General features: G+C 33.8%; 4 protein-coding genes across 6 annotated transcripts in view; 2 read left to right on the top strand and 2 right to left on the bottom strand.

Annotated features, from left to right (window-relative positions):
* The window catches only part of LOC124538224 (DNA polymerase epsilon catalytic subunit 1), a 28879-nt gene extending 22091 nt beyond the window's left edge, over positions 1-6788 (bottom strand). Inside the window, exons 1-11 of the mRNA XM_047115205.1 lie at positions 6585-6788; positions 6391-6514; positions 5970-6188; positions 5370-5599; positions 4767-5087; positions 4350-4450; positions 3514-3655; positions 2365-2497; positions 1893-2006; positions 1539-1713; positions 502-769 (exon numbers count right to left, since the gene is read on the bottom strand). Coding sequence (XP_046971161.1) covers positions 502-769; positions 1539-1713; positions 1893-2006; positions 2365-2497; positions 3514-3655; positions 4350-4450; positions 4767-5087; positions 5370-5599; positions 5970-6188; positions 6391-6514; positions 6585-6667 — 1910 coding nt within the window. The 5' untranslated portion in view covers positions 6668-6788. The remainder of the gene's footprint in view (positions 1-501; positions 770-1538; positions 1714-1892; positions 2007-2364; positions 2498-3513; positions 3656-4349; positions 4451-4766; positions 5088-5369; positions 5600-5969; positions 6189-6390; positions 6515-6584) is intronic.
* An 850-nt stretch (positions 6789-7638) lies between these two features.
* Positions 7639-9891, top strand: LOC124538437 (mRNA export factor Gle1). Its single transcript, XM_047115504.1, has one exon. It carries the CDS (start codon positions 7884-7886, stop codon positions 9822-9824), a length of 1941 nt encoding a protein of 646 aa, XP_046971460.1. The 5' UTR covers positions 7639-7883; the 3' UTR covers positions 9825-9891.
* A 298-nt stretch (positions 9892-10189) lies between these two features.
* Positions 10190-21216, top strand: LOC124538314 (DDB1- and CUL4-associated factor 10). Of its 3 annotated transcripts, none has more exons than XM_047115344.1 (11): positions 10190-10664; positions 11407-11520; positions 13030-13399; positions 13817-13972; positions 15592-15651; positions 16388-16584; positions 17156-17237; positions 17682-17764; positions 18491-18684; positions 19222-19369; positions 20344-21216. In XM_047115344.1, the coding sequence occupies exons 1-11, from the start codon at positions 10438-10440 to the stop codon at positions 20408-20410; spliced, it is 1698 nt and encodes a 565-aa protein (XP_046971300.1). In that variant the 5' UTR covers positions 10190-10437; the 3' UTR covers positions 20411-21216. The 3 variants fall into 3 exon arrangements, with proteins under 3 accessions (XP_046971300.1, XP_046971298.1, XP_046971299.1); XM_047115342.1 differs by having other exon boundaries at positions 10191-10664; positions 18508-18684; XM_047115343.1 differs by lacking the exons at positions 17156-17237; positions 17682-17764 and having other exon boundaries at positions 10192-10664; positions 18508-18684.
* LOC124538315 (electron transfer flavoprotein subunit beta) lies at positions 21111-23073 on the bottom strand. Its single transcript, XM_047115345.1, has 6 exons — positions 22889-23073; positions 22497-22655; positions 22175-22333; positions 21994-22074; positions 21476-21616; positions 21111-21395 (listed from the first exon to the last, which is right to left on the bottom strand). The coding sequence occupies exons 1-6, from the start codon at positions 22937-22939 to the stop codon at positions 21225-21227; spliced, it is 762 nt and encodes a 253-aa protein (XP_046971301.1). The 5' UTR covers positions 22940-23073; the 3' UTR covers positions 21111-21224.
* Between the last annotated feature and the right edge of the window lie 93 nt (positions 23074-23166).

Below are 23166 nucleotides of genomic sequence, written 5' to 3'. Positions count from 1 at the left end.
AACAATTTATTATTAAGAGATTTATTGGTTACAATGTTAAATCTTCAGACTTTGATTGCTCTACTTCTAAAATTATTTTTTGATAACACTTCCTAACACCTGTACAGAACCACTTTTTAAAATAGCTGAATCAGCAGCTTTACCCAGAGATTGTAGAGTACAATACATACACAAATGAAATCCATTCACACCCTATAAGAAAGGTTTCTTACCTGCTATAAGTAAGTTTAAAAGATTTCATGATTAAGCAACGAGTATTATTTCACTTCTATATGTATAGATTAGGACTAAAGTTGAGTGAATTGTATAAAGTAAATTAAATTGAGCCAGTCAAGGTATCTTTTAGTTCATTTTCCACTAATATAAGTACTTAAGGTATGAATTTAAGGAACTTATGGATTAATGATTTCTTTTTTTTATTTACTATATGCAAATACTCAATATGAGATGTAATACGCAACTACTTAACCATGTTACAAATATAAAGGAAAGAAATCTCACCTGTTTGTTAAAATAATATTAGGATACATAGCCCCCACGTCCAAATGGTAAATGAGGGGGTTTTCATCACGCCTGGGGTGGTCTTTCATATGCTGCAACTTAGCCTTGATCTCAGCACAGACCTCGTCGAAATTCGTCACCAAGTCGAGTGGTATCCCTTCCTCAACTTCGATGGCATGTTTCATGGTTTTTTCTGTATTCTCCATCAATTTATCTATCGCTGACGGTACAATTCTGAACTTGCATTTGATATCCGCACGGAAAACACCTGGAATTAGATAAAATACATAAACACTGGCGCCATATTTTTAATAAAAATGAAGGATACTTAAGAGGGAAAGGGGTAGGATAGAAAATTTTCTTGGTATCAATGTATTATTATTGGATAGTAGAGTTTAGGTAAGAACAATTATTGTCAAAGAAAGAATAAAAAATTACATCAAAATTAAAATTCCTATATTTTTAATTTACTAATAATATTTGGGCCTAGTTAAGTCCCTTACACTTAGAAATAGCACACATAGACCTCTTCTGCAATATAACTATGACTAATAGAGATAAGCTTTTGTGTACCGATTTTTTATTACTTATGGAAAACTAGTTGAAACTACAGCTTTACCTGCACGAAATTCATAACTTGACCCTACTTACTCACTTTAACTTTACAAGCCACTGTTAAAAATTTTAATAAATAAAAAAGTATGCTATGTAATAACTCAAACCATCTGCATACCAATTTTCATCAAAATCGGTTCAGCAGTTTAAGCGAGAGCGGTAGCACACAGAGTTACTTTCGCATTTATAATATTAGAAAAGATTAGTTATAAAATTGTAGTACCTAGTATATGCACCATTAAGTTTATGATTTATTAAATTATTGGACGAGATAGAGATTTCCACCAACCCGCATTGGAACAACGTGGTGGAATATGTTCCAAAACCTTCTCCTCAAAGGGAGAGGAGTCCTTTAGCCCAGCAGTGGGAATTTACAGGCTGTTGTTGTTGTTGTTGGACGAGATACTAAACGACCACATTACCTGACTCGAGAGCTTCGACGTGCCCTCCGACATACGTCTCCGTTTCCAGAACGTGTCCGTCGCTGGTCAGCTTGTTGAGCTCCTCCACTTGCTTGTTGGGGAAAATTATGTTCGCATGGAACGCTTCCACCATCAGAAGAGATTCGCACAGCGTGCCGGAACCTTTGCGGAGAATCTAGAAAAATAAATATATAACTAAAGTTGTAATTCACACAGACAAAAATAATTAAATTGTAATTATATAATTGATAATATATCGTGGCCTGGGGACTTTGTAATAAGTAGTGATAGTTAAGATCATCTCTGCCATATACTTTCTTACTGTGTATCGTAAACAATATATTCTGAACTTACCTCATCTGGCTCCAATGGGATGATAGTACAAAGGGCGAATATAAACGGATGTACGTATTTCATATACAAGTAGTATGTGGCCACGGCATCGGAGACTGAATAATTGGATAATACCTACAATGATAAAAAAATATTATAATATTACATTAAATAATCTAAACTACTCATATAATAGTCAAATTTCATCTATATTCATGATGTATTATAAAATATTTAAGTGATATTCATTATAAAATTTCTTATATTGGTGTCAATATTTCTCCAAAATATAAGATATATTCGAAAAGGTTTTTTAACAATCATAAAATTAAAAATAAAACCATATGCTGTTTCATTTAATAATGCTAGCTAAATAGCATCATAAAAGCATCTTTTAAGCTGGAAAAAGAGCAAAATGGAGAAGTCTTATTGGGAAGGATCTTGAGATTAGAAGGCCCTCTCTTCTCTTCTAGAATCGGATATCTTATATTACCTGTGGTTGTTCTGACGCCATTCTGCACATGTCTTCTGGATCAAGCTCCACTGGGTCATACCTCAGCTTAGCTTTGGCCACTGCTTTAAGACCCTGAGATCCCACTGGTAGATAGGAATCTCTTTTTACCCAACTATAAAGAAAATATCGAATTTTGAAACAAAACTATCTGAAATCTATTATGGTACACATTATATACATACTAGCAAAAACAGAAAGACAGTCTTGTCAATTTAAACTAATAAATAATACGAATAGCCACGGATAGAGCTGGATAAATCACTTCACAACAGGCAACCACACACACACACCAATGGGCGACGTGCGTGGCCATATAGAACTTTTTCTAACTTGCTTAAATATAGTTTTTGTCTTTAACAACTCCATTAAGAATTATTTTTAAAATCTTATAACCCTATTTAACAACAACAACAGCCTGTAAATTCCTTACGGGTGTACGTACTACGGGTGTAGTTTCAGAAAAACCATTGTTAGTGTTTCTCCACCCTATAAGGAACCTACCTACCAAATTTTAACTTGGTCGATGTTATAGTTATTGCGATTTCGGGATGAATCAGTGACTGGAACTTCGCTTCTTTATAAATAGATTTTACATACGACATTTTCTACATCGAATTGGGGGACTTTACATTAATAGGACCCTATTACCTCTATAATAGTACAAATTAAAGTAGTAGGTAATAGCCTGTATATTACCCACTGCTGGGCTAAGGCCTCCGCACCCATTAAGGAGAGGGTTTGAAATATATTCCACCACGCAGTTCCAATGCAGATTGGTGGAATGCACATGAGGCAGAATTTCAAGGAAATGAGACACATTCAGGTTTCCTCACGATGTTTTCCTACACTGCCGAGCACGAGATGAATTATAAACACAATTTTTTTTTTTTATGAGATAGGTGGCAAACGAGCCGGAGGCTCATCTGATGGAAAGTGACTACCACCACCCATGGACATCTGCAACACTAGGGGGGTTACAGGTGCGTTGCCGGCCTTTAATTTAAGGACATGATTAGGTATTCAGTGGTGCTTGCCTGGGTTTGAACCCGCAATCATCGGTTAAGATGCACGCGTTCTAACCACTGGGCCATCTCGGCTCCTTATAATAGTACATTAGTATATATTTACCATAAACAATCCATATGCATAGCCGGACGGCAAGCATAAGTGCCATCTCTAGCAGTAATTTTACTGAAACCGATTTCCTGTTTCATATCCAGACCTAGTATTGCCGCCCTCGCTTCAACGAATGGCCAATCGAAGAAGTCACCTATAAAAGAAATAATATTAATAAGACCTGACGTCATAAAGTTCGTCACTATCCTAATACTAATAGGATTATTGTAAATGTGAGAGTTTGTTTGTTTTCAGGTATTCAGAACAAAAGAACATACCTATAATTAACACCTACCTCACATGCAGACTGCAACTAGTTAAACATTTTTATTCAATTCAATTCTTAATTTAAAAATGTCTAGTTGTGGCTACAGGCCTGATTATGTGTAAATGTATAAATGTTTTACTATTTAGTAGTTAACCAAATATGACAAACATACATATATACCTTATACCCTGTTCCAAGGCATGAGGAGTATGTGACTAAGCCATTTATATCCTATTCAATGGCATGAGAAATAAAGCTAAGCAAACCTTAGATTAACAAATTCCTTGCAATTCGCTAATACATGCACTACAAATAGAGTTTGATCAACATATATTTTTTTATAACACAACACCAATAGTAGCAGATTATTTAAATTTTCCACCAATGATTACATGTCAATTCAAAGTCAATTTTTTTTATATATCATAGGTCTTCCTCCCATTGAAATCAACAATACAAACTCATATTGCGGCTTCTTACATTTACTCTTTTATTTCTCTCAAGCAATTGATGTACAATATGTTTTGCATAGTGCATAGTTTATATCCTAATTATTGTTGTAAATAAGTTATGAACTCACCGTTATATGTGACAAATATATGTGGCTTAACATCCATTATGTGATCAAAGAACTTCTGGATCAAGGCTAACTCATTGACCTCATTAAAAATGATGAATTGACTATGAAAAAAAAGTTTCAAGTATTAAATTTATTTATACATAACAACAAGACATAATGAAATACATTTATTATAGTATTTTTTTTTATATATGCAATCATCTTTCTGCATTAATAGATAGGTATAAGAGTATGGATCTATTGCCTAGATTTGATGATCATGTATAACCTAAGTAATTAGTATAGTTTAAGTTTAGTTCACCCATTAATATCCGGAATATACAACTACACATAAAAAGAAATGTACATGACATAATTCACACAAGCGTTTTCTGTATCCTCCTAACTCTGATAGATGTTTTAAAAAAAAGTATTTACCCTTCAAACTCTGGTTTAGGCGTGTATTCAAAGTCCTCTACATCAGTGGATATAATTTCTCTGTTAGTGATCAAGTAACCTTGGCCATCTATCATATATGATATCATCATAATTTGATCAGTCTGTGAATCCGGAAACTTCAGAGGTAGCTTAGTAGTTTCTATGTCAAAGGCCAGTACTATAGGATCGGGCCTTTCTAGAATGTCATCTCTTTTTGTGAATATTGGTGTCTCTGTACCTCTACTTTTGACAGTGTACCATGTTCCACAGAAAATCTTCATGTCTATGGATACTCTCACGTGATATGGTACATCATGTTCTCTAAAACAAAAGTTAATATAACATATCAAACATAATAATAATGTACTTTAATGTCTCTGCTGTTGCTGATTTTGCATCTACATTAAATATGAAATAGGTAAAGGTACATGTTTCCCTGTAAATGGGCCACACATAATAATATTCATATTAATCAAATCAAAATCAAATATATTTTATTCAAGTGGGCTCATTAAAGCACTTTTGACTCAATGTTTTATTGAATTATATATATAAAGCTATGATTTGTGTTACAAAATAACATTTTTCTAAATTAAAACAAACCGAATATCTAAAATGTTTTCCATGTGGTCTGTTGTTTTCTTCGCATGTTCTATAGCAGCAGCACTGGTCAATGCATTTGTCAACATCTCCGAGTAAATTGCATCCTTTTTCTCCCTCTCCTTGTTCTTATTCACGGCTGTTAATATTTCCTTTCTTACTTTCATCAGCTCATTTTGGGACATGAATGATAGTTTTATATATCGTTGCTTTAGCCCTGAGAGATGGTTTAGCTGAAATATTTTTATTTTTATTTTAAATTTTTCATACTAAATAATATTTAAATTTGTATACTCACAAGTGCATCCACACTTAGGGTAATGATATAAAGTTTATGTTGCTTTATGAATGAATACTTATTTTTTGAAACCAAAAATAATATTTTAACAAATAATCAACATTATAATATTTTGCTTTGAAGTAAATAATGTATCAATTGACATAGTTGCAAATGCAAATGATAATAATATAATTAATTACTCATTTTTAAATAAGAATACCTTATAGTACTGGTATCTACTGATGTCTACTGATTGAATAGCAGTGTTTTAGTCATCAAAAGCATGGCAAATACAAAATATACATTATTATTTATTCACTTACCAGGTCTAAATCCTCTTTCTCGACCACCTCTATCTTATGTATGGTCCCTGCATACTTTTTCGATAAATATTGTATAACCTCCTTCTCACATTCTTTTCTCGCCATTACAAAGAAATAGGGGTTAAATGTAAGAGACACTTTGAACCTGGAGCCGTCCATCTCAATAAAGTAATAATCAACAGCTGCCACTAATCTCTTATCTTCATCTAATATTTCAGCCTAGAATAAAAAATATAAAATAAAACAGGAAAACGTCTATTAATTTATAAAAGCTACGTTTTTTTAAAATTTATTAAAATTGTTTGTGTATTTGGCAATAGCAAAACAGGTCACTTTTTATCCGTGCAAATCGGTTCGAAATAGATGTTTAAATGGGTAGGTAATGTTATAAATAATAAATAAAAACAAATTCTCTACTTACAGTGTGCATATTTATGAGGTAACCTGTGCGCTCCTTGGTGTCTCGAACTCTCTCAAATCCATATTTAGAATCAATTCTATCATTATCTAAAGCAACGCGAATCCTGGACTCTGATGATTCCTCCCTTTTAAGTTTAAAATTTCGGTAAAGTATCGTAAATTACAATTCTGTAAACAATGATAAAATAAACAAACCTCGGCCCTGATGACGGTCCTGCATCTCTTTTATTTGAATCACTCTTTTCAGCTCTATATTTGCCTGTGTTCTGAAGTACCATTGTTATTATTATTAATCTAAAAATAATTGTTCATATTTAAAGTGAATTCTTTAAAATACTGTTTCCAAGTTTCAATGAAGTCTCAACTTGTCAGCTGTTTGTAAGACTGTCATAATTTCGCGCCAAATCTTCTATTCAATCAGTAGGTACGCTCCGTATCGGAGTTTGGTAATAAGTAATTTAATATTTACATATTATAAAATATTTTTATCATTAATGTTGAACACAAACTTAAAAAGATTTTTTTATTAGTCCTTCACCTTTAAGAAACACCAAAATCTACAGTAAATATGTAAATTATTAGTATTTCATCAAAACAAAAGAAAAACATAATTATCACGAAAAAAAACTTAATTTTAATTTTTATAAAAAAAATTCATTAAAATGAAACATTAACATAGTCAAAAAATCCGTCGTTAATACTGTTTTGAACTATAGCGGGTATATAACCCTTTTCAAAACTATAACGTAAAATATTATTAAAGATAACCAACTATACAGGGGAAAATTAATAAAAATTTCTAACTACAGCGGGAAACTTTTAATGTTTTCTGTTTCGACTGTACAAGAAAATATTCTGCATAGATTGGTTAGGAGGAAATCTTCGTAAAGGTTTATAAAAAGCATTTATAAGTAAGGTAACTGCTTTTTGTATAACAGTGAGTTCAATTATCTATTTCACTTCGATAATGTGATTTGTTCTCTAAGAATTGTTTTTCGACAAATTAATAAAAAAATATGGGAATTTTAAACAAATTTTAACTCCTTCAGCTTCTTCGCAAACCATTCTACTCTTTATATTTTGCTAGTTATAATAGCGTCTTTGATTTTATTAATTATTGTAATCAAGATTCATAACCATAGGTATTTTACGTTATTGTAAACGCATTCATAACATAGCTAATGTCATTTTTATGAAAGACGTTTCTAAAACCTCAAACCTCTATGTAATTCTACCATATATAGGTAATGTACTCTGTGATTCTACTCTTTGCCTCAAACCTGATTATCTGACAAGTGACAGTTGAGGGACCTGTCGGCTTGTGATTTTTAAATTAGAATACAAATACTTTTTATACTTCGTAGTTATGAATTTTTTGATATTAATTTTAACCCCATGCATTCGCTTGTCTGTAATTTATAAGGGTTAATTATATATAGGGATAATTGTATATAATTTAAAAAAAAAGTCAGATTTCATGGTTGTTGCTGTAAAATGGAAGAAACAAGTTATTCCAGTAGAGATGACTACACGCGGAGCGGTATTAGAAATTGTGATATAAGTATATCTGAAACGTTAGCAGATTTCACGAGATTACGTATATCTGCTTTAACAAACGCAGCTGAAATTAGCCCCCAAATCACAGAAGTTACTATTGGCCCCAGAAGTCCTAAAACAAAAGAAAATGTAAAGGTCGAGCCTGTATCAAATAATAACAATCAAGAATACGTCGACCTATTAGAAGATAAAGTGGGCGAGGATTTACGTTACACTTTGTTACTAAAAGAATATGAAGAACAATTACAAAATAATTCAGAGGACATGTTTAAAAATTTACTTGAAAAAATGGTCGCCACTTATGCGGATACAATGCAAAGGTATTGGAAGAACCAAAGTGATGAGTGGAAACGTAAATCTTTAGAGCTCAGAGCAAGGAAACTGCTAATGGCAAAGCAACTGAGAGAAAATGATAATCTGACAGTGCTTGAAAAAGCTAGGCTAGACGAACAGAATTGTCAAATGATCAACCAACAGACAATTGAGAATATGAATAGAATATTAGATGAACAAAATAAAGCCACTGTAAGATTTGCAGCTATTACTGACAGTCGTACAAAAATATGTATGTGTTATAATGAAATAACAAATCTAGTTCAAAGGGAGCCACTAGCTAAAGATATATTAGAAAAGTATATTTCTTCACTGAACACTGTTATAGGAAATATAACTGCAATCATGGACTTCTGTAAAACGGGGACAATTACTGACAAAGAAGTAAAACAATCTGAAGTATTATCATGGAATATTGAGAATATAAAACAGAAAATTATAGATGACATAAATTTAGCCAAGCAGCAAGAGTCATTAAAGAAACAAATAGAAGAAGAAGAAGCTAGGCAGAAAGAAATTAAAGAAAAGAAAGAATTAGAGGCAAAAGCTGCAGAAACTGCCCGTATAGAACAGGGTCTTATACAGCAAGCTAAAAGAGCTCAATCTATGTTTTATTCAGAAAAAAATTATGCATATTTTAATGAATTAAAAAGTTTTCTAGACTGTTATGAGAGTAGTTACAAGGATTTATTAGAAAATACTAATTTAAAGAAATTCAGATTTGACTGTCAAAAGGCTGTGAACACTCCCGTTAATGCATTATCATCAGTGAGCGGTATGCACATGAGAGATAAATTTGATAAGTTAGCAAAACTGCTGAGAGGTGAAAAAGTCCAAGTGCTGGACACATTTGTTACCGCATCACAGCATCCTCAAGGCTTACATTATTGCACAGCCCTGTTAGCTAAAAAAATTGTAAGACAAGGAGATCTCTTAGTCTCCAGTAACCCTGAAGCAGCCTTTCCACTAGCAGCTGTGACAGTTGCATTGTGGTCCCAATTTCCAGAATTTGGTAAACTGCTTGAAGCATATTTCCACAGACAATGTCCATATTTGGTGCCAATGATGCTTCCTCAGAAGGAAGGACAAACAGACAAGGAGTTTTATATGTCTAGAGGATACACATACAATGATGAAGGAGTTGTTGAAAAACAGGACAAATTTTTGAAACGGATGTCTGGTATATTTAGGCTTCACTGCGCTATATGGATAGCTAAAACACCTAAATTCATGAATGCCTCAAATCCTCATAGCTTAAGATATGGGTGGCAGTGGCTTGCATCGTTTATTAACCTCAAACCAGAACCTGATATAAGTGCCACATTGATACATGATTTCTTTACTGTTTGTGGTTCAGAATTCTTAAGACACTATGGTAAACAATGTACAAAAATATTAAAATTATTAAGCACTGAATACTTAGCTATACTTCAAAATATCGATGAAGGTGGCCCTAAAACTAGGTTTGAAGTTTTTTTGCAAAGTGTTTTAAAGACTGGTCATATTCCTCCACCGAATGGATTATTGGCTCCAAATACATGGTGATTAATCAGTTGATGACGATTTGATAAATAATTAATTTAAATATAAGTGAATAAATTTTGCAACAAAATGTCTTTTAATTTTAACATTTAAAAATAACTATTTCAACTATTTTTCAATACAGAATTTAAAACGACCTATCTAGTTAGTATTTAAGTACATCCTATAATCTGTATATTCTAAGATTAGATTGATTATATTTAAAGACCTCAAATATTAACATAACAATAATTTGAAAGATATTTAAAAGACAACAAAAATTATTATAACAATATAGCGTTTCATTCTTTTATTGAATCTGTATTTCGAACCATAGACGAAAAATGCTAACATTAACATTATTGAACTAAAAGGTAAACATGAAGAAAGTATATCTGTCAGCTGTTATAGCATCTGACAGCTGCTATTTAAAGCCTTAAAGCATCTGCTGCAGTCTGTGGTATATGTTCTACATTTTGTGCTACCTGCATTGATTATTTTTACTAATATTAATGCGGAAAAAACATTGCAGGTCTAAATTTTGAGAGACGTATTAGTTATACTTATATTTGTGTGATATGTTTTGTACTTAAATATTAAGATAGCGTGAAATCGGTGTCGTTGTTAAATTATCAAAATGGGCACTAAAACCATAAGAGATAGTTCCTTCATGGCGAAGTACTCAGCGTACAGCCCTTATCGGCTACTTCGCCGAGAGAGTGGATTCGAAAATCCGGTGGGAGCAAGCGATGCAATGGCGCGCAGCCTGTACTGTGGTATGAAGCCTATAGCTTCATGGGACTGTGAGCAGGCGAATGCTCTTCCTACCGGTGGCGTATTCAACCTTGAATTCTCCCCGGAAGGGTAAGTAAAATTCAAGTCAACCTTGATTTAGGTTTAATTGACATTCTATTTATATAACAAGAAGACAATACATCATATATATCATTGACATGATTATTATTTGTACTCTGTCAAACAAGTAATTAGAGATTAGAAGTAAACATTATACTAGCAAAACAAAAGAAACTCTATTAAATACAAACTTGTATCAAGCTTTTATCTCCTGAACTTATATTGTATTCATTAAAAAATATCCTTGTGTCTGAATAACTTAATTAAATCATTAAATTTTCATATCAAATATTTATAAATAACATTGTTATAATATTATAGCGATAAATGTTTAACTTACTTCCATTGTATCTATATCAGAAATAGTTTTATAAATAGTATATAATTTATTGACACCAATTTATAATTATATATTATATGCATAATTTGCTATACAATAGGGCCATATGTCTATGTTTCTAATACTTAAGTAATAGTTCTGTTACCGTTTTATAGACATCTGTAAGAATATTTATTCAACATTTTAATAACAAAAAGGATGTGTCCTTCTTTCATATCTTAAATACAAGCAATACTTCATGATTAGTTTCCGTTGTTTTGATTATAGCTAATGGCTACTTGTTTCTTATCTTTATTACATCCTTTAATTTTAAAGTTATATTTATTTTTATAATCCATAATTAAAATCATAATTGATAATTCTTAAACCATCTAATTATTATAACTCTATGTAATATGTTTTCTTTATCAGTTCTCTTCTAGTTGCAGCGTGTGAGAAGAAATCAATACAGATATTTGATCCTTTAACACATCAGAGAATTCACTCGGTAAATGGAGCGCATTCAGACTGTGTCAATTGTGTTAAGTGAGTTATCATTTTGTTTTATAATAATACAAAAAAATCATATCCGCATTCAGTTACTTAAGTGACTATATTATATACTAAGACCTTTTGTGAAACATACTTTATCTTTGGGTATAAGTTATCTCCGTTCAAATAGGCATTCCAAAAAAATATGTCTCATCATTTGTAGTAGTATATCTTGTCATAACAACCCATTTTAAAACAAGTTAGTTAGTAATTGTAAATAATATCTTAATAAATGAGCTTGCTAGTATGTCATTGTTTTAATTTAATTAATTTGTCATTGTCAGTGTTCCTCTAAAAATATGTTAAAAGTTTTCAACTACAAGTCACTTTTTGAAACAGTATTTTATTCAGTTAGGCTCATCAAATGTAAAATAAAATGGTATATCACGATTTTTCACAGCACAAAACCACAGCACAAGTAAATTAAAACAATTTTAATGGATGCTTTTAATTCAATAACATTATTAGCCACATGGAATCTTTTCCACTTAGGGTTTGAATCTTGGAGCTTGAAATCTCAGGCCTTATAGCCACTAGACCAACAAGACTTATGTTTAATTATTTTTATACCATTTTATATGTTATAAAAATATTTAAACATAAGTAACATTTCTTACAGTGATATAGGAATAATTAAATTAACTAAATTACAATTATTATACAATAGACAAATTATTTAACAAAATTTGATATCAATTCACTAAGTGCATTGTAAAACAATCATTACACACATACAAGCTTAACTAATTCCATATATTATTCGCTAGGAAAGTCTTATTGCAATTTGCAAGCCAATAATCATTATAGCCCATTGTACAGCCCTGAGCCTAAACTGTTTTCGGTCGATTCGTGTTGTTGCTTGCGCACTTACGCACTTAAACATCCCTAAAATTACTCTAATATTATTAATACAAAAATAAATTACTTTTATTCTTTTAATTTAAAAAAGTAACAAAGTAAGTTTAGCCGCCCATGACCTTTGGCAAGAAAAATTAAGCATACTTTGAGATAATTTGGGAAACAATGGGAACAAAGATTTTATGTCACTTGTATCTGTTTTATGCTGGTTGACTCATGCTTCGAATCTTAAGACAAAGACTCAGTATTGCTGTTTGGCCGTATGGTAAGACTTTGTATAAGCCCGTTTGGATAGGTACCATAAACTCATCAGTAATTCTACTATCAAACAACAGTTCTCAGTATTGTTGTGTTCCGGTTTGAAGGGTAAGTGAGCCAGTGTAAGGGACATAACATCTTAATTCTCAATTTTTGTGGCGCGTTGGCGATGTAAGGAATGGTTAATATTTCTTACAACGCCATTGTCTATGAGCGGCGGTGACCACTTTAGAGGGCCCATTTGTTCGTCCACCAAACTATAACATAAAAAGATAAGATTTTTAGCACTACTATTGCGAAAAAATCATAACTGAATGCAGACACAGTTGCGTGAAAAACCTTGTGTACATATTGTATTTTTAATAACGATATATATTTATATTTCAGATTCCTCGACGGTAGAATGTTTGCAACGTGTTCAGATGACACAACCATTGCGTTATGGGATGTTAGGAACTTAAAGAAAAAAATACGCTCTCTCTTAGGACACTCGAACTGGGTGAAAAACATCGAGTTCTCAGTAAAAGACAAATTACTCGTGACATCCGGATTGGACGGCAGCATATATACGTGGGATATAAATTCTTACACAGAATTTAATCTCGTATACCAAAGAGTATTCCACGCGTCCGGCTTGATGAGGTGTAGGCTGTCGCCGGACGCGAGGCAGATGGTGATGTGCACTACCGGAGGATTGCTTGTCATTATTCACGATTTGAACCTGTCAACGTTGGCTCAACACTTACATGGATTTAAAGTGAGTGTAAAAAAAATCGGTTTGTAACTTAAAACGTATTTTTTTTAAGTTTAATTGCACGATACTTTCCTATTTGATTTACTGGTAACAAGTCCGGACTTGAAAAGGGCTTAGGGAATATACGAAAATAAAAAGATATAAAAGGTCTTATTTTTTTTCGGCCATGAAAGTTGGTTTTTTACTTTCTTCTATAATATTAATAATAAAAATCTTCCTCTTATTACTGATAGCTGCATTATTTTAATTAACACCTGTTTTTTATACTACGTAGAGATTATAAAAAAAATTATTCAAGGCAGCATAGCTCATTACTTGCATCAAGATAACAAAATATATTAATAAAAGCATGCAGTTTATGATCAATTTTAAATTTAGAATGAGTTTTTCTTTTTATAAAATATTTGTAATATCTTTCAGCCAAATCTATACAGACTGATGCAAATGAGCCAACAGTTGATACCAATCGCGGCAATGTACGATCACTTGTTTGACCTTAAGCGCACAGAAAACAGGGTCGAGTTCGTATCAGATTTTCCTGATGGCAACGATGCTGAGGTCGTCAGCGCACTGCAGGTAAATAATGAACAATGTTTTGATTGGAATTAATAAATATCGGTATACTTAGTTCCCGGTTTTGGGTACAGAGTAAAAAAGTTTACATTAAGATAACATTTTTAAAAATTAGCCTTTTGTTTTTTTTTTTTAACTTTATAGTCAGTCGAGTGGAACTGTAATTTAAATTCATATAGATGATAAAGAAATACCAACGTGTATTCGTTGATATTCACGCAAATAAATAATTCGTTACCTTTTATTAATAGGTATAACTGTGTTAATTTTTTTAAAAGAGTAATTACTTAGTTTGTCGGAACTTCTTAGTAAAAGTCTATATTTCGAAACGGCGGTAGATTTATGTTTTACCCTGACAAGATACGATATGACACTCAAAAGTGTAGTGTTTCTATAAAAATATTCCTGATTCAAGTAGAGATATGAATATTTTTATTAACTTGCAACATTGAAGAATGAAAAACATGATAAGAAATGAAAATAAATAAAAAGTTGTAAAAATACATGGACGACATAAGTCATACGTTTGTTATGAGACAGTAAATTTGATTCGTATAAGTTTTCTTCAGGGACTAGTATAATTATATTTTACCTGTGATGATGATACTAATACTGATTAAGCCAAACTTGTATAGTTCAATGGTACACAAAGTCGTAAATGGCGTGAGTTCTATCCATAACTTTTAAACTATTGTAGTAACTTCTCCCAGTTGTACGCTGAACCAAAATGGCAAATTAGTAATTCTTTGAAATCTGCAGAGCTCTAAACTGACTCACAGACTAAACAAACTCACAGTAGAACACGATCGTGAAATGTCAGAAGGTGATTGTGACATTCTATATTATTAACATTTAAAGGATATAAGTTTTGTTACTAGTAACGTGTAAACATATCGCGTCTGTAAGTTGGTTATCGTAACTTATAAGTGACATTTTTAACTTAGCCGTTTCGTAAATTCAAATCGTTTGTAAAAAATACATTGGTAAAAAAGGCATATTATTCAATACAAGATTTTGAAGGTGATAAAAAAGTGTGGAATTAATACATGTTGACTTCCAGGCAGGATATATTAATTTAAATAATTTTATTAACTGACATGACTGTATTTTTTTAAATGTTGAAAAGGAGTAACTACTGAGTTTCTTGCCGGTTCTTCTCGGTAGAATCTACTTTCCGAACCGGTGGTAGCTTCACTTAATTGTTAAATGACGGTTCAAAAGTGCTTGTAAAAGCCCACTTTAAAAAAGTTAATTTTGATTTGATTTGATACAAAGTGAATACTTGCAAAATATAGATTATATTGATAAATATCTATTAAGTTACGAAAGCTCACCCTACCATCATTTTTAGCGTGCGTGCATAGTGATGTTGATACTTACAAAATGACTATGTGTGCGTTAGATGCTAATAGAGATGACCAGCATCTAACGCACACCTACATACACTTATTTATTTACACATGTGAAAAAAGAAAAATAAGTAAAAAAAGAAAATTTTTGAAAATATACGCCGATAATTTAACATTGGTGCGCATGGTACTGTAGGAATCGCTATATACTTTTAAAAAGCGTACTAAATGTTTATATTGTATATAATAAGTTATTTCATATTTTTTTTACAGATCCATCCACAGGGTTGGTGTGCGTTAAGTAGAAATATAAGTCACGATGACAGATCTGAGGTATGTCATTTTCTTAAGAGGACTTTTTATAGGATAATCTCATGTATATTATGCTCCTAATGATGGTGTTAATAGTCAATTTCAATGTCAGGAGCAGTAGAGATAAATAAATTAGTTTGAACTTGCATTTACTTGATATCATCGAGATCGAAATAGTTCGTGGTATTCGTGGAAAATTAGCACTTTTAAGTTAACGAACCATAAGAAGTAAAGTTACAGTAGATATAATATAAATATGTATGAAGTGGGTGTGCTGTATGATAAATATACCAATCAAGAGCTGTGCGTAGTGCATAATAAATAAGATCTTAAAGTAAATATGAAAAGATATGTAAATCTGAAGTTTGTTTATTCGTTACGACTCTTGCCATTGAAAGTTATGACGTTATGATTTGTTCTATTTTATTCATAGTTTAAGTGTTTTACAATTAAATATGTTAAGTAAAATCGAAGGAAGAATGGTACAGTCGACTTCAATTCATAATTTCTTCTATAAAACTAAGCTTTGGTTAATTTTATGAAATTTTAATGAAAAGCATACATTGCGATCCTTTGGGATTGCTTAATCGATTCGTTTATCGAGTTGAGCCGACGGCGTGGTAATATATCGTTCGACGTTGACTGTTCCATTCTGTTCTAATAACAGTCATTGTCTTTCATGAAGCTTAACTTACATATGCTATACCTTTTCAACTTCGTGAAATAAAGTTTTAATGCTTCCTGTGCGCGTGCGCAGTGGTCGTGCATCCACGACATCCAGGCGGGCGCGCACGCGGGCGCCGAGCTGGCGGACAAGGGCACGCGCTCGCGCTCGCCGCCGCGCCGGCCCGCGCCGCGCCGCCGCGCCCGCCCCCGCGCGCGCCCCTACCGCCAGCCGCGCCCCATGGCCGCCGTGCCGCCCGCGCTGCCCGCCTCCGTGGCGCCCGCTCGCCCGTGAGTCGCGCCATTCCTATTCACGATACCTCACCACATATTTTATTATTATTATTATTTTCGAATGAATTGAACCCGCTGAGTTTCTTTCGCCGGTTCTTCTCAGGTCAATGTATTTTCTTTCCGAACCGGTGGTAGTGTTTTAATTGACCATCAATAAGAAATTGTAATGCTTCTATATTGAATAAAGTTATTTGAGTTTGAGTTAGCCTTGCTTCTTTACGACAGTAATTGTACTTGTATTCATTATTAATATGCATTGATATTTTACCTCTTTTTATTCCTCTCTTGGATACTTCCTCTTCGCGACGCACAGAATAGGCAAAATAAAGAACATAATACAATAAATTCATCGCCTGTTAGTAATGGTATAATTACGAGCGCTCTTGATTGCATTTAAAATTAATTATTTAGAAGCGTGATTATATGACACGTATTTTGTTTCCGTGTCCAAATGTCGAGTCAGCCCCGTATAGCAATCGCTTCTTTGCAGATCTAAATTCAGACGTAAAGTTCGCTTTCGGACAATATTTCGTGCTTAATAATTATTAAAACGTGAATATCGCGTCAGATCGACCGACAGTGCAAGACGGGAGCGCGACCGGGACGACGAGGCACCCGAGGCCGGGCCCAGCGCGCCCCGACTCGCGCCGGTGAGTTGATGAAACTGTTCATGTGAGCGCACTGGCAGGGCCGGACTAGACCATCGCGTACTAATGTAACTGCTATGAGACGAAAATGTAATAAAACCTCAAATGCAAATTCATATTATGCTTGACATTGTTTGAACGTTTTTTTAATTATTTTTTTAATTATCAAACAGACATCGTAGTCTATACTCATTTAGTTAAATCTTTTTTTGATAAAAGTATGTAAGAAATTATTGAAGTCAAAACGTTCCTGAGCTGACTCAAAATCCAATATTTCAAATTCGTGTACTAGCCGGCCCTGGATCCTATGATTTGTTGATTGCTGATATCTTTTGTATATTTCAGTTTCGGGGTATTAAGAACGAGATTCAAATACACAACCTGAAATATTTAACGATATGTCTTTACTTGTATGATTAGCGTGAAGAGATATCTGTTTCTGTCCAGGGCCTGTCGAGTATTCAGAATGACGTGTGGGAGGCGTCTATTACTATCAAACAACATCGAATGCTCCAAGAGATGTACAGCAGGTAACGCCACACAGACTAGTTAGTGCATGACAGTAAATTGTAACGAGATAATTGATCGGACGAATTCGTTGTAGTTTTGTTTAATTCGCTCACATTAACAGGTTTCATCGATTCAACGGTTAGCGATCGATCGTCTCCCGTTCCGCTTTAAACAGGTGTTGTTACTTTAGACCGCGATGTTGTGGGCCGATGAGGGAGTGTCCAATGTGGGAGGCACACGATACATAACATCTGATCCCAAGATCGCCATCGCATAGACGGTATAAGAAGTGGCTAAAACGTCTTGCAGTGCCAGCGTCCTTGAGCGAAGATGACCGGTCGCTCGTCCGCCTTCGTAGAATAGTTTAAAATATACATTGTACTGATTGTATCAATCATGGAGGTAAGCTGAGATGGCCCAGTGGTTAGAACGCGTGCATCTTAACCGATGATTGCGGGTTCAAACCCAGGCAAGCACCACTATATATATGTGCTTAATTGTCTTTATAATTCATCTCATGCTCGGCGGTGAAGGAAAACATCGTGAGGAAACCTGCATGTGTCTAATTTCATCGAAATTCTGCCACATGTGCATTCCACCAACCCGCATTGGAACAGCGTGGTGGAATACGTTCCAAACCCTCTCCTTAATGGAAGAGGAGGCCTTATCTCAGCAGTGGGAAATTTACAGGCTGTTACTTTACTTTTTTACTTTACTTTTACTGATTGTGTCGGCGGCCAGTACAGTAGTGAGTGTCGCGCAGAGGTCAGGTGGGGCGCAACTTCAACATGCAGCGCATCATGGGCATCAACACGGGCATCGCGCCGCCGGGCGTGCTGCGCGCGCGCTCGCTGCGGGCCGCGCCCGCGCGCCTGCTGCCGCGCCTCAGCGCCACGCCCGCGCTGCCCGCCGCGCACGCGCGCTCGCCCCCCGATGACAGGTAAGCTGTCAAAGCTGATTATACTTTACTTAAAACACAAATTATTGACGTGACAACGTCTTATAAATTGGTTTGCCGGGTGACACTTCAAGAAACTGCGTTACGCTCCGCTCACGTTATGCGCTCACAATGAGAGCGAGTGAGAGGCACGCGTCCCTTCCACTCGGGCATGGTTAGCCCGCCTAAGAGCGAGAGAGACAGACATAAGTCGTTGTTTTTGAATTTAATTAAATAAATGTTTTAAATTGTTACTATTATTTCATCCTTCTTCCTACTATACGAATGAATATTCACATTAAAATTATTTTACCACTCAAAGTCGTTATCACGTAAAACTTTCGCCCGTATACCGACTTTACAGGCAACAGGTATTTTTTTTTTTGTCTAATAATTTCCTAAGTACATCTCACCCATTCAAGACAAAATACTTAATGCATTGTTAAAATGAACTATTCTTTCCTTGAACACATTTAGATGAATTAATTGTAACTATAGGAAGATTTCGTTTTGACGTAATTTTATTATTGTAACGTCAAGCACGTTACCGTCGACGTCCGGCCAGACGCCGCGGCGCGAGAGCTCCAGCTCGTGCGAGGACGAGGAGACGCCGCACTACATCCGACAGAACCGCGACCGACTGCTCTACTACGTCGAGGAGACCAACGAGGGGAAGGGTTTCATTAAGGTACCCACACACCTCCGTTACTACCGTCAGATGCTACACGATTATTCGTCCGTTTAAAATGGCATTTTGTCATATTAAATAAAAATTAGGATAAAAAAAGTAGTAAAAGTAAAGTAACAGCCTGTACATTTCCCACTGCTGAGATAAGGCCTCCTCTTCCATTAAGGAGAGGGTTTGGAACATATTCCACCACGCTGTTCCAATGCGGGTTGGTGGAATGCACATGTGGCAGAATTTCGATGAAATTAGACACATGCAGGTTTCCTCACGATGTTTTCCTTCACCGCCGAGCACGAGATGAATTATAAACACAATTAAGCACATATATATAGTGGTGCTTGCCTGGGTTTGAACCCGCAATCATCGGTTAAGATGCACGCGTTCTAACCACTGGGCCATCTCAGCCCAAATTAAGATATAGATAAGAAAACAGAACAGTCATGATACAAGCGCATTATGAAATTATTTTATTGCTCATGTCTACAAAGGTAATACAACAATCTTAATGTCCCTAAATATCCAAAAGTCCATAACGGTAAAAAGCTAAAAATATATTTTATAATACTGTTATGGATGTTTCATAACACTGCAAAAATTTTGCAGCATTGGCCCGACGCCAACCCTCTTTGGTATTATTTATGCTTCTTGATTTAATACTCTCGCCGTCTCGTCAGTTCCTAGTCCGCTAATTAAAGGTTTATATGATTGATTATATCTATTCTAAATTACACCACAGACTGTTATAAAAAAAAAACATTCGTTTTTATATGATATCCTTTGTAGATTGAGTCCGATTATGAATTTTCATAATCGAAATCATCTCAATTTTTTATATATTTTAATAATTACAATTTCTTGACAAATAACTTACTATATATCTCTACCATAGACTATAGCTCCTGAATACAAAAAATAATTTTATTTATTCGATAATTTTTTTTCTATATCTATTAAAAAATTGATATATTTGACAGGAACTCTGTTTTTCTGCCGATGGTCGGCTGGTGTGCTCGCCGTTCGGTCGCGGTATGCGCCTGTTAGCCCTCAACGACCGCTGCGCAGAGCTGTCCCACTGCGTACAAGACTTTGACGGACCGACTCAAATGGTGGACGTCGGGCAAAGCCTCGGCATACACCAGGACCTCGTCGTCAGCTCGAAGTTCAGTCCCAGGCACCATCTCCTCGTCACCGGCTGTCTCGAGGGGAAGATAGTGTGGTACGAGCCTTATAGCGGCGAATCGTGTTACTAGTTACTTAATTTCAATTTTTTATATGAGAGCCCTCATTCCTCAGACTGTATATTTCAACTTTTTGTGTTCATTAAGTATTTTATAGTGTAGAGATTGGGCAGTGTCGACATGTAATCATGTATCTGTGTGTGATTCTGAGAATAACTTGTGTGAACTTGTGCAGGTTATTGAGCATAGCTGAAAGCAGGCTTTTGGTATAAATATTTTGTTATCTTTAACAGTTTTACATTCAGATGTGTGAAAAATGGATAAAATATTATTTGCATCTTTTTTTAATTAATCAATTCATAATTCAAGACATGCGTTATTAAAATTATGTAATAATACATGTTTTTTTTTAAAATTAAAATGACTACCAACACCCCTCTGGACGTAAAACTGTGTAGATATTGCTATGTAAGTAGAGTACTGAAAATTTAAAATTATTCTAGACTATTTGTAAAAATAACGATATTTGATTAATTGAATTAAACGAAAATAAAATATCTTTGTAACTTGACAAAATATATTTAACAAATATATAGATCTACATTCAAAAAACCATGTACAAAATGACTTTACATTACTAGACAGAGAAATAAACAGGATAGTAGTTTACTGTGGTTTTAAATGTGACCTCCTTCCTTGAGTTTAGCGACAAGGGTGTCAACATCAGGTATGATGGAGCCAGCTTGCCTCACTGGGGGATCTTCCACGCTGACAACTTTGATTCTAGGGGCTAAGTCTACTCCAAGGTCCTTAGCGCTAACTTTCTTCATCGGCTTCTTCTTAGCTTTCTGTAAACAAAAATAAGTAATTATTATACTAATGAAAACTATCAAGAATAGAGGACAGTTCAAATTGGAACATTATTTACCATGATATTAGGCAGTGTTGCGTATCTAGGTTCATTCAACCTAAGATCAGCACTAATTACAGCTGGCATTTTAGTTTTGACTGTCTCCAAACCACCATCAATTTCGCGGGTCACTGTCAGCCCAGCATCTGACTTTTCTATCTGTAAATCATTACCACAATAATATGAATCTGTTTCCAGCAAAACAATATATTAAGGCATAATTATTTTATATGATGAAATGTGGATTTAGTGAATAAAAGGTTACAAATATTTAAAATACAAACAAAAAGTCTTAAAATACATATTTGAAATACAATTACATTATCTTTCAATATAAACATGAGTTATCTAATTTATTTTTTAGGTTACTTAACAAAAATTATTATCATAAGGTTATCTAAACACAAATCAAACAGAAGAGATAATTCAGCTATTCTTATTAGATTTTTTCCTATTTACTTAATTAAATGCTCATTTATACTGGTTACATATAAAATGTGTTCATAAATGAAAATAATGATAGAATTAAATGATACCTTAGATGCAAATGTGCCCTGTGGCCAGTCAAGGAGGGCTGCCGTCATTTGTGCTGTTTGGTTGGAATCATCATCAATGGCCTAAAAGATAAAATACAATTAATATTATCCTAAAAAACAATATTCTTCATAAATTATTCTATAATAAAAAAATGCTATCATATATGAAACTTTGACTTACTTGTTTCCCAACTATGATTAAGTCCGCCTTCTCATCCTGTGAGAGTTTGGCTAATATCTTAGCAACATGTAGGGGTTGCAAAGTTTCATACTCAGGTCCTGAAATTTCTACGTGTATAGCCCTATCAGCTCCCATTGCTAATGCTGTTCTAAGCGTTTCCTGTAATGATAATAATAATAATTATTTTAATTATATAATATGAATACTACCATTTAATAGTTATCATGAACATTTTTTACACATAATGTTTAGATTGATAAATATAAATTTATGGTTATAGAGAGGAAGGAGTTATATTAGGTAAATCCTAATGTTTAAATACTTGAGACTGTGCCGGGCCGCAGGATACTGCAATGACTTCACTAGCCAGTTTCTTTTCCTTCATCCTTACAGCCTCTTCCACTGCAATCTCATCAAAGGGATTCATTGAGTGCTTGACGCCATCCGTTACCACCCCAGACTTGTCTGGTTTCACACGTATCTAAAAAAATTATTATTTTCATCAAATTGAATATACCACATAAACATAAAGAAAAATTTTCAGGTCAAGTTCAATGTCATAGTACAAGTTTTTAAGAAAAATAAAGGGGTTGTTTAAGTTCAAAGGTATTATCTTAAGCAAAAATTTGTATCTTTAGGTTTTTTATACTGAAATATATTTGTAATATCATATAAGAATAACAAGTATAACCTTTGAACCCTTATTAAGCTTACCTTAACCGCATAATCAATAACTCTCTTAACACCAACTAGTACACGAGACATTTTATTTTTAATATTAAAAACTAAACTTAATTACTCTTAATATTTAATTAATAAAAACAAAAACTTGTAATTCACAGTACGAAGTCCAGTCCAACTACATAAAAACTGGGTTGCCAGTTACGGAATACGGAGCTATTAATAAATTTACCAATACTAAAAAAATAAAAACTTCAATAGTCTGTTTATATTATTAATTTATTATTAAATCAATCCATCCATTAAAAAAA

Source organism: Vanessa cardui, chromosome 20, assembly GCF_905220365.1.
Source record: "Vanessa cardui chromosome 20, ilVanCard2.1, whole genome shotgun sequence".
NCBI lineage: Eukaryota > Metazoa > Arthropoda > Insecta > Lepidoptera > Nymphalidae > Vanessa > Vanessa cardui.
Note: the sequence above shows the minus strand (reverse complement) of the source record. Positions and strands in the feature narration are given on the sequence as shown.

Bases quoted from the DNA above. Each gene is read 5' to 3' on its own strand.
- LOC124538437 (XM_047115504.1), top strand. From the start codon at position 7,884: ATGGAAGAAACAAGTTATTCCAGTAGAGATGACTACACGCGGAGCGGT.
- LOC124538314 (XM_047115342.1), top strand. From the start codon at position 10,438: ATGGGCACTAAAACCATAAGAGATAGTTCCTTCATGGCGAAGTACTCA. The intron at 17,238-17,681 runs GTGAGTTGATGA...GTTTCTGTCCAG, and splicing joins GCGCGCCCCGACTCGCGCCG to GGCCTGTCGAGTATTCAGAA. The intron at 18,685-19,221 runs GTAAGCTGTCAA...TGTAACGTCAAG, and splicing joins CGCTCGCCCCCCGATGACAG to CACGTTACCGTCGACGTCCG.
- LOC124538315 (XM_047115345.1), bottom strand. From the start codon at position 22,939: ATGTCTCGTGTACTAGTTGGTGTTAAGAGAGTTATTGATTATGCGGTT. The intron at 22,656-22,888 runs GTAAGCTTAATA...TAATTTTTTTAG, and splicing joins TTATTGATTATGCGGTTAAG to ATACGTGTGAAACCAGACAA. The intron at 22,075-22,174 runs GTAAGTCAAAGT...TTTATCTTTTAG, and splicing joins TAATCATAGTTGGGAAACAA to GCCATTGATGATGATTCCAA.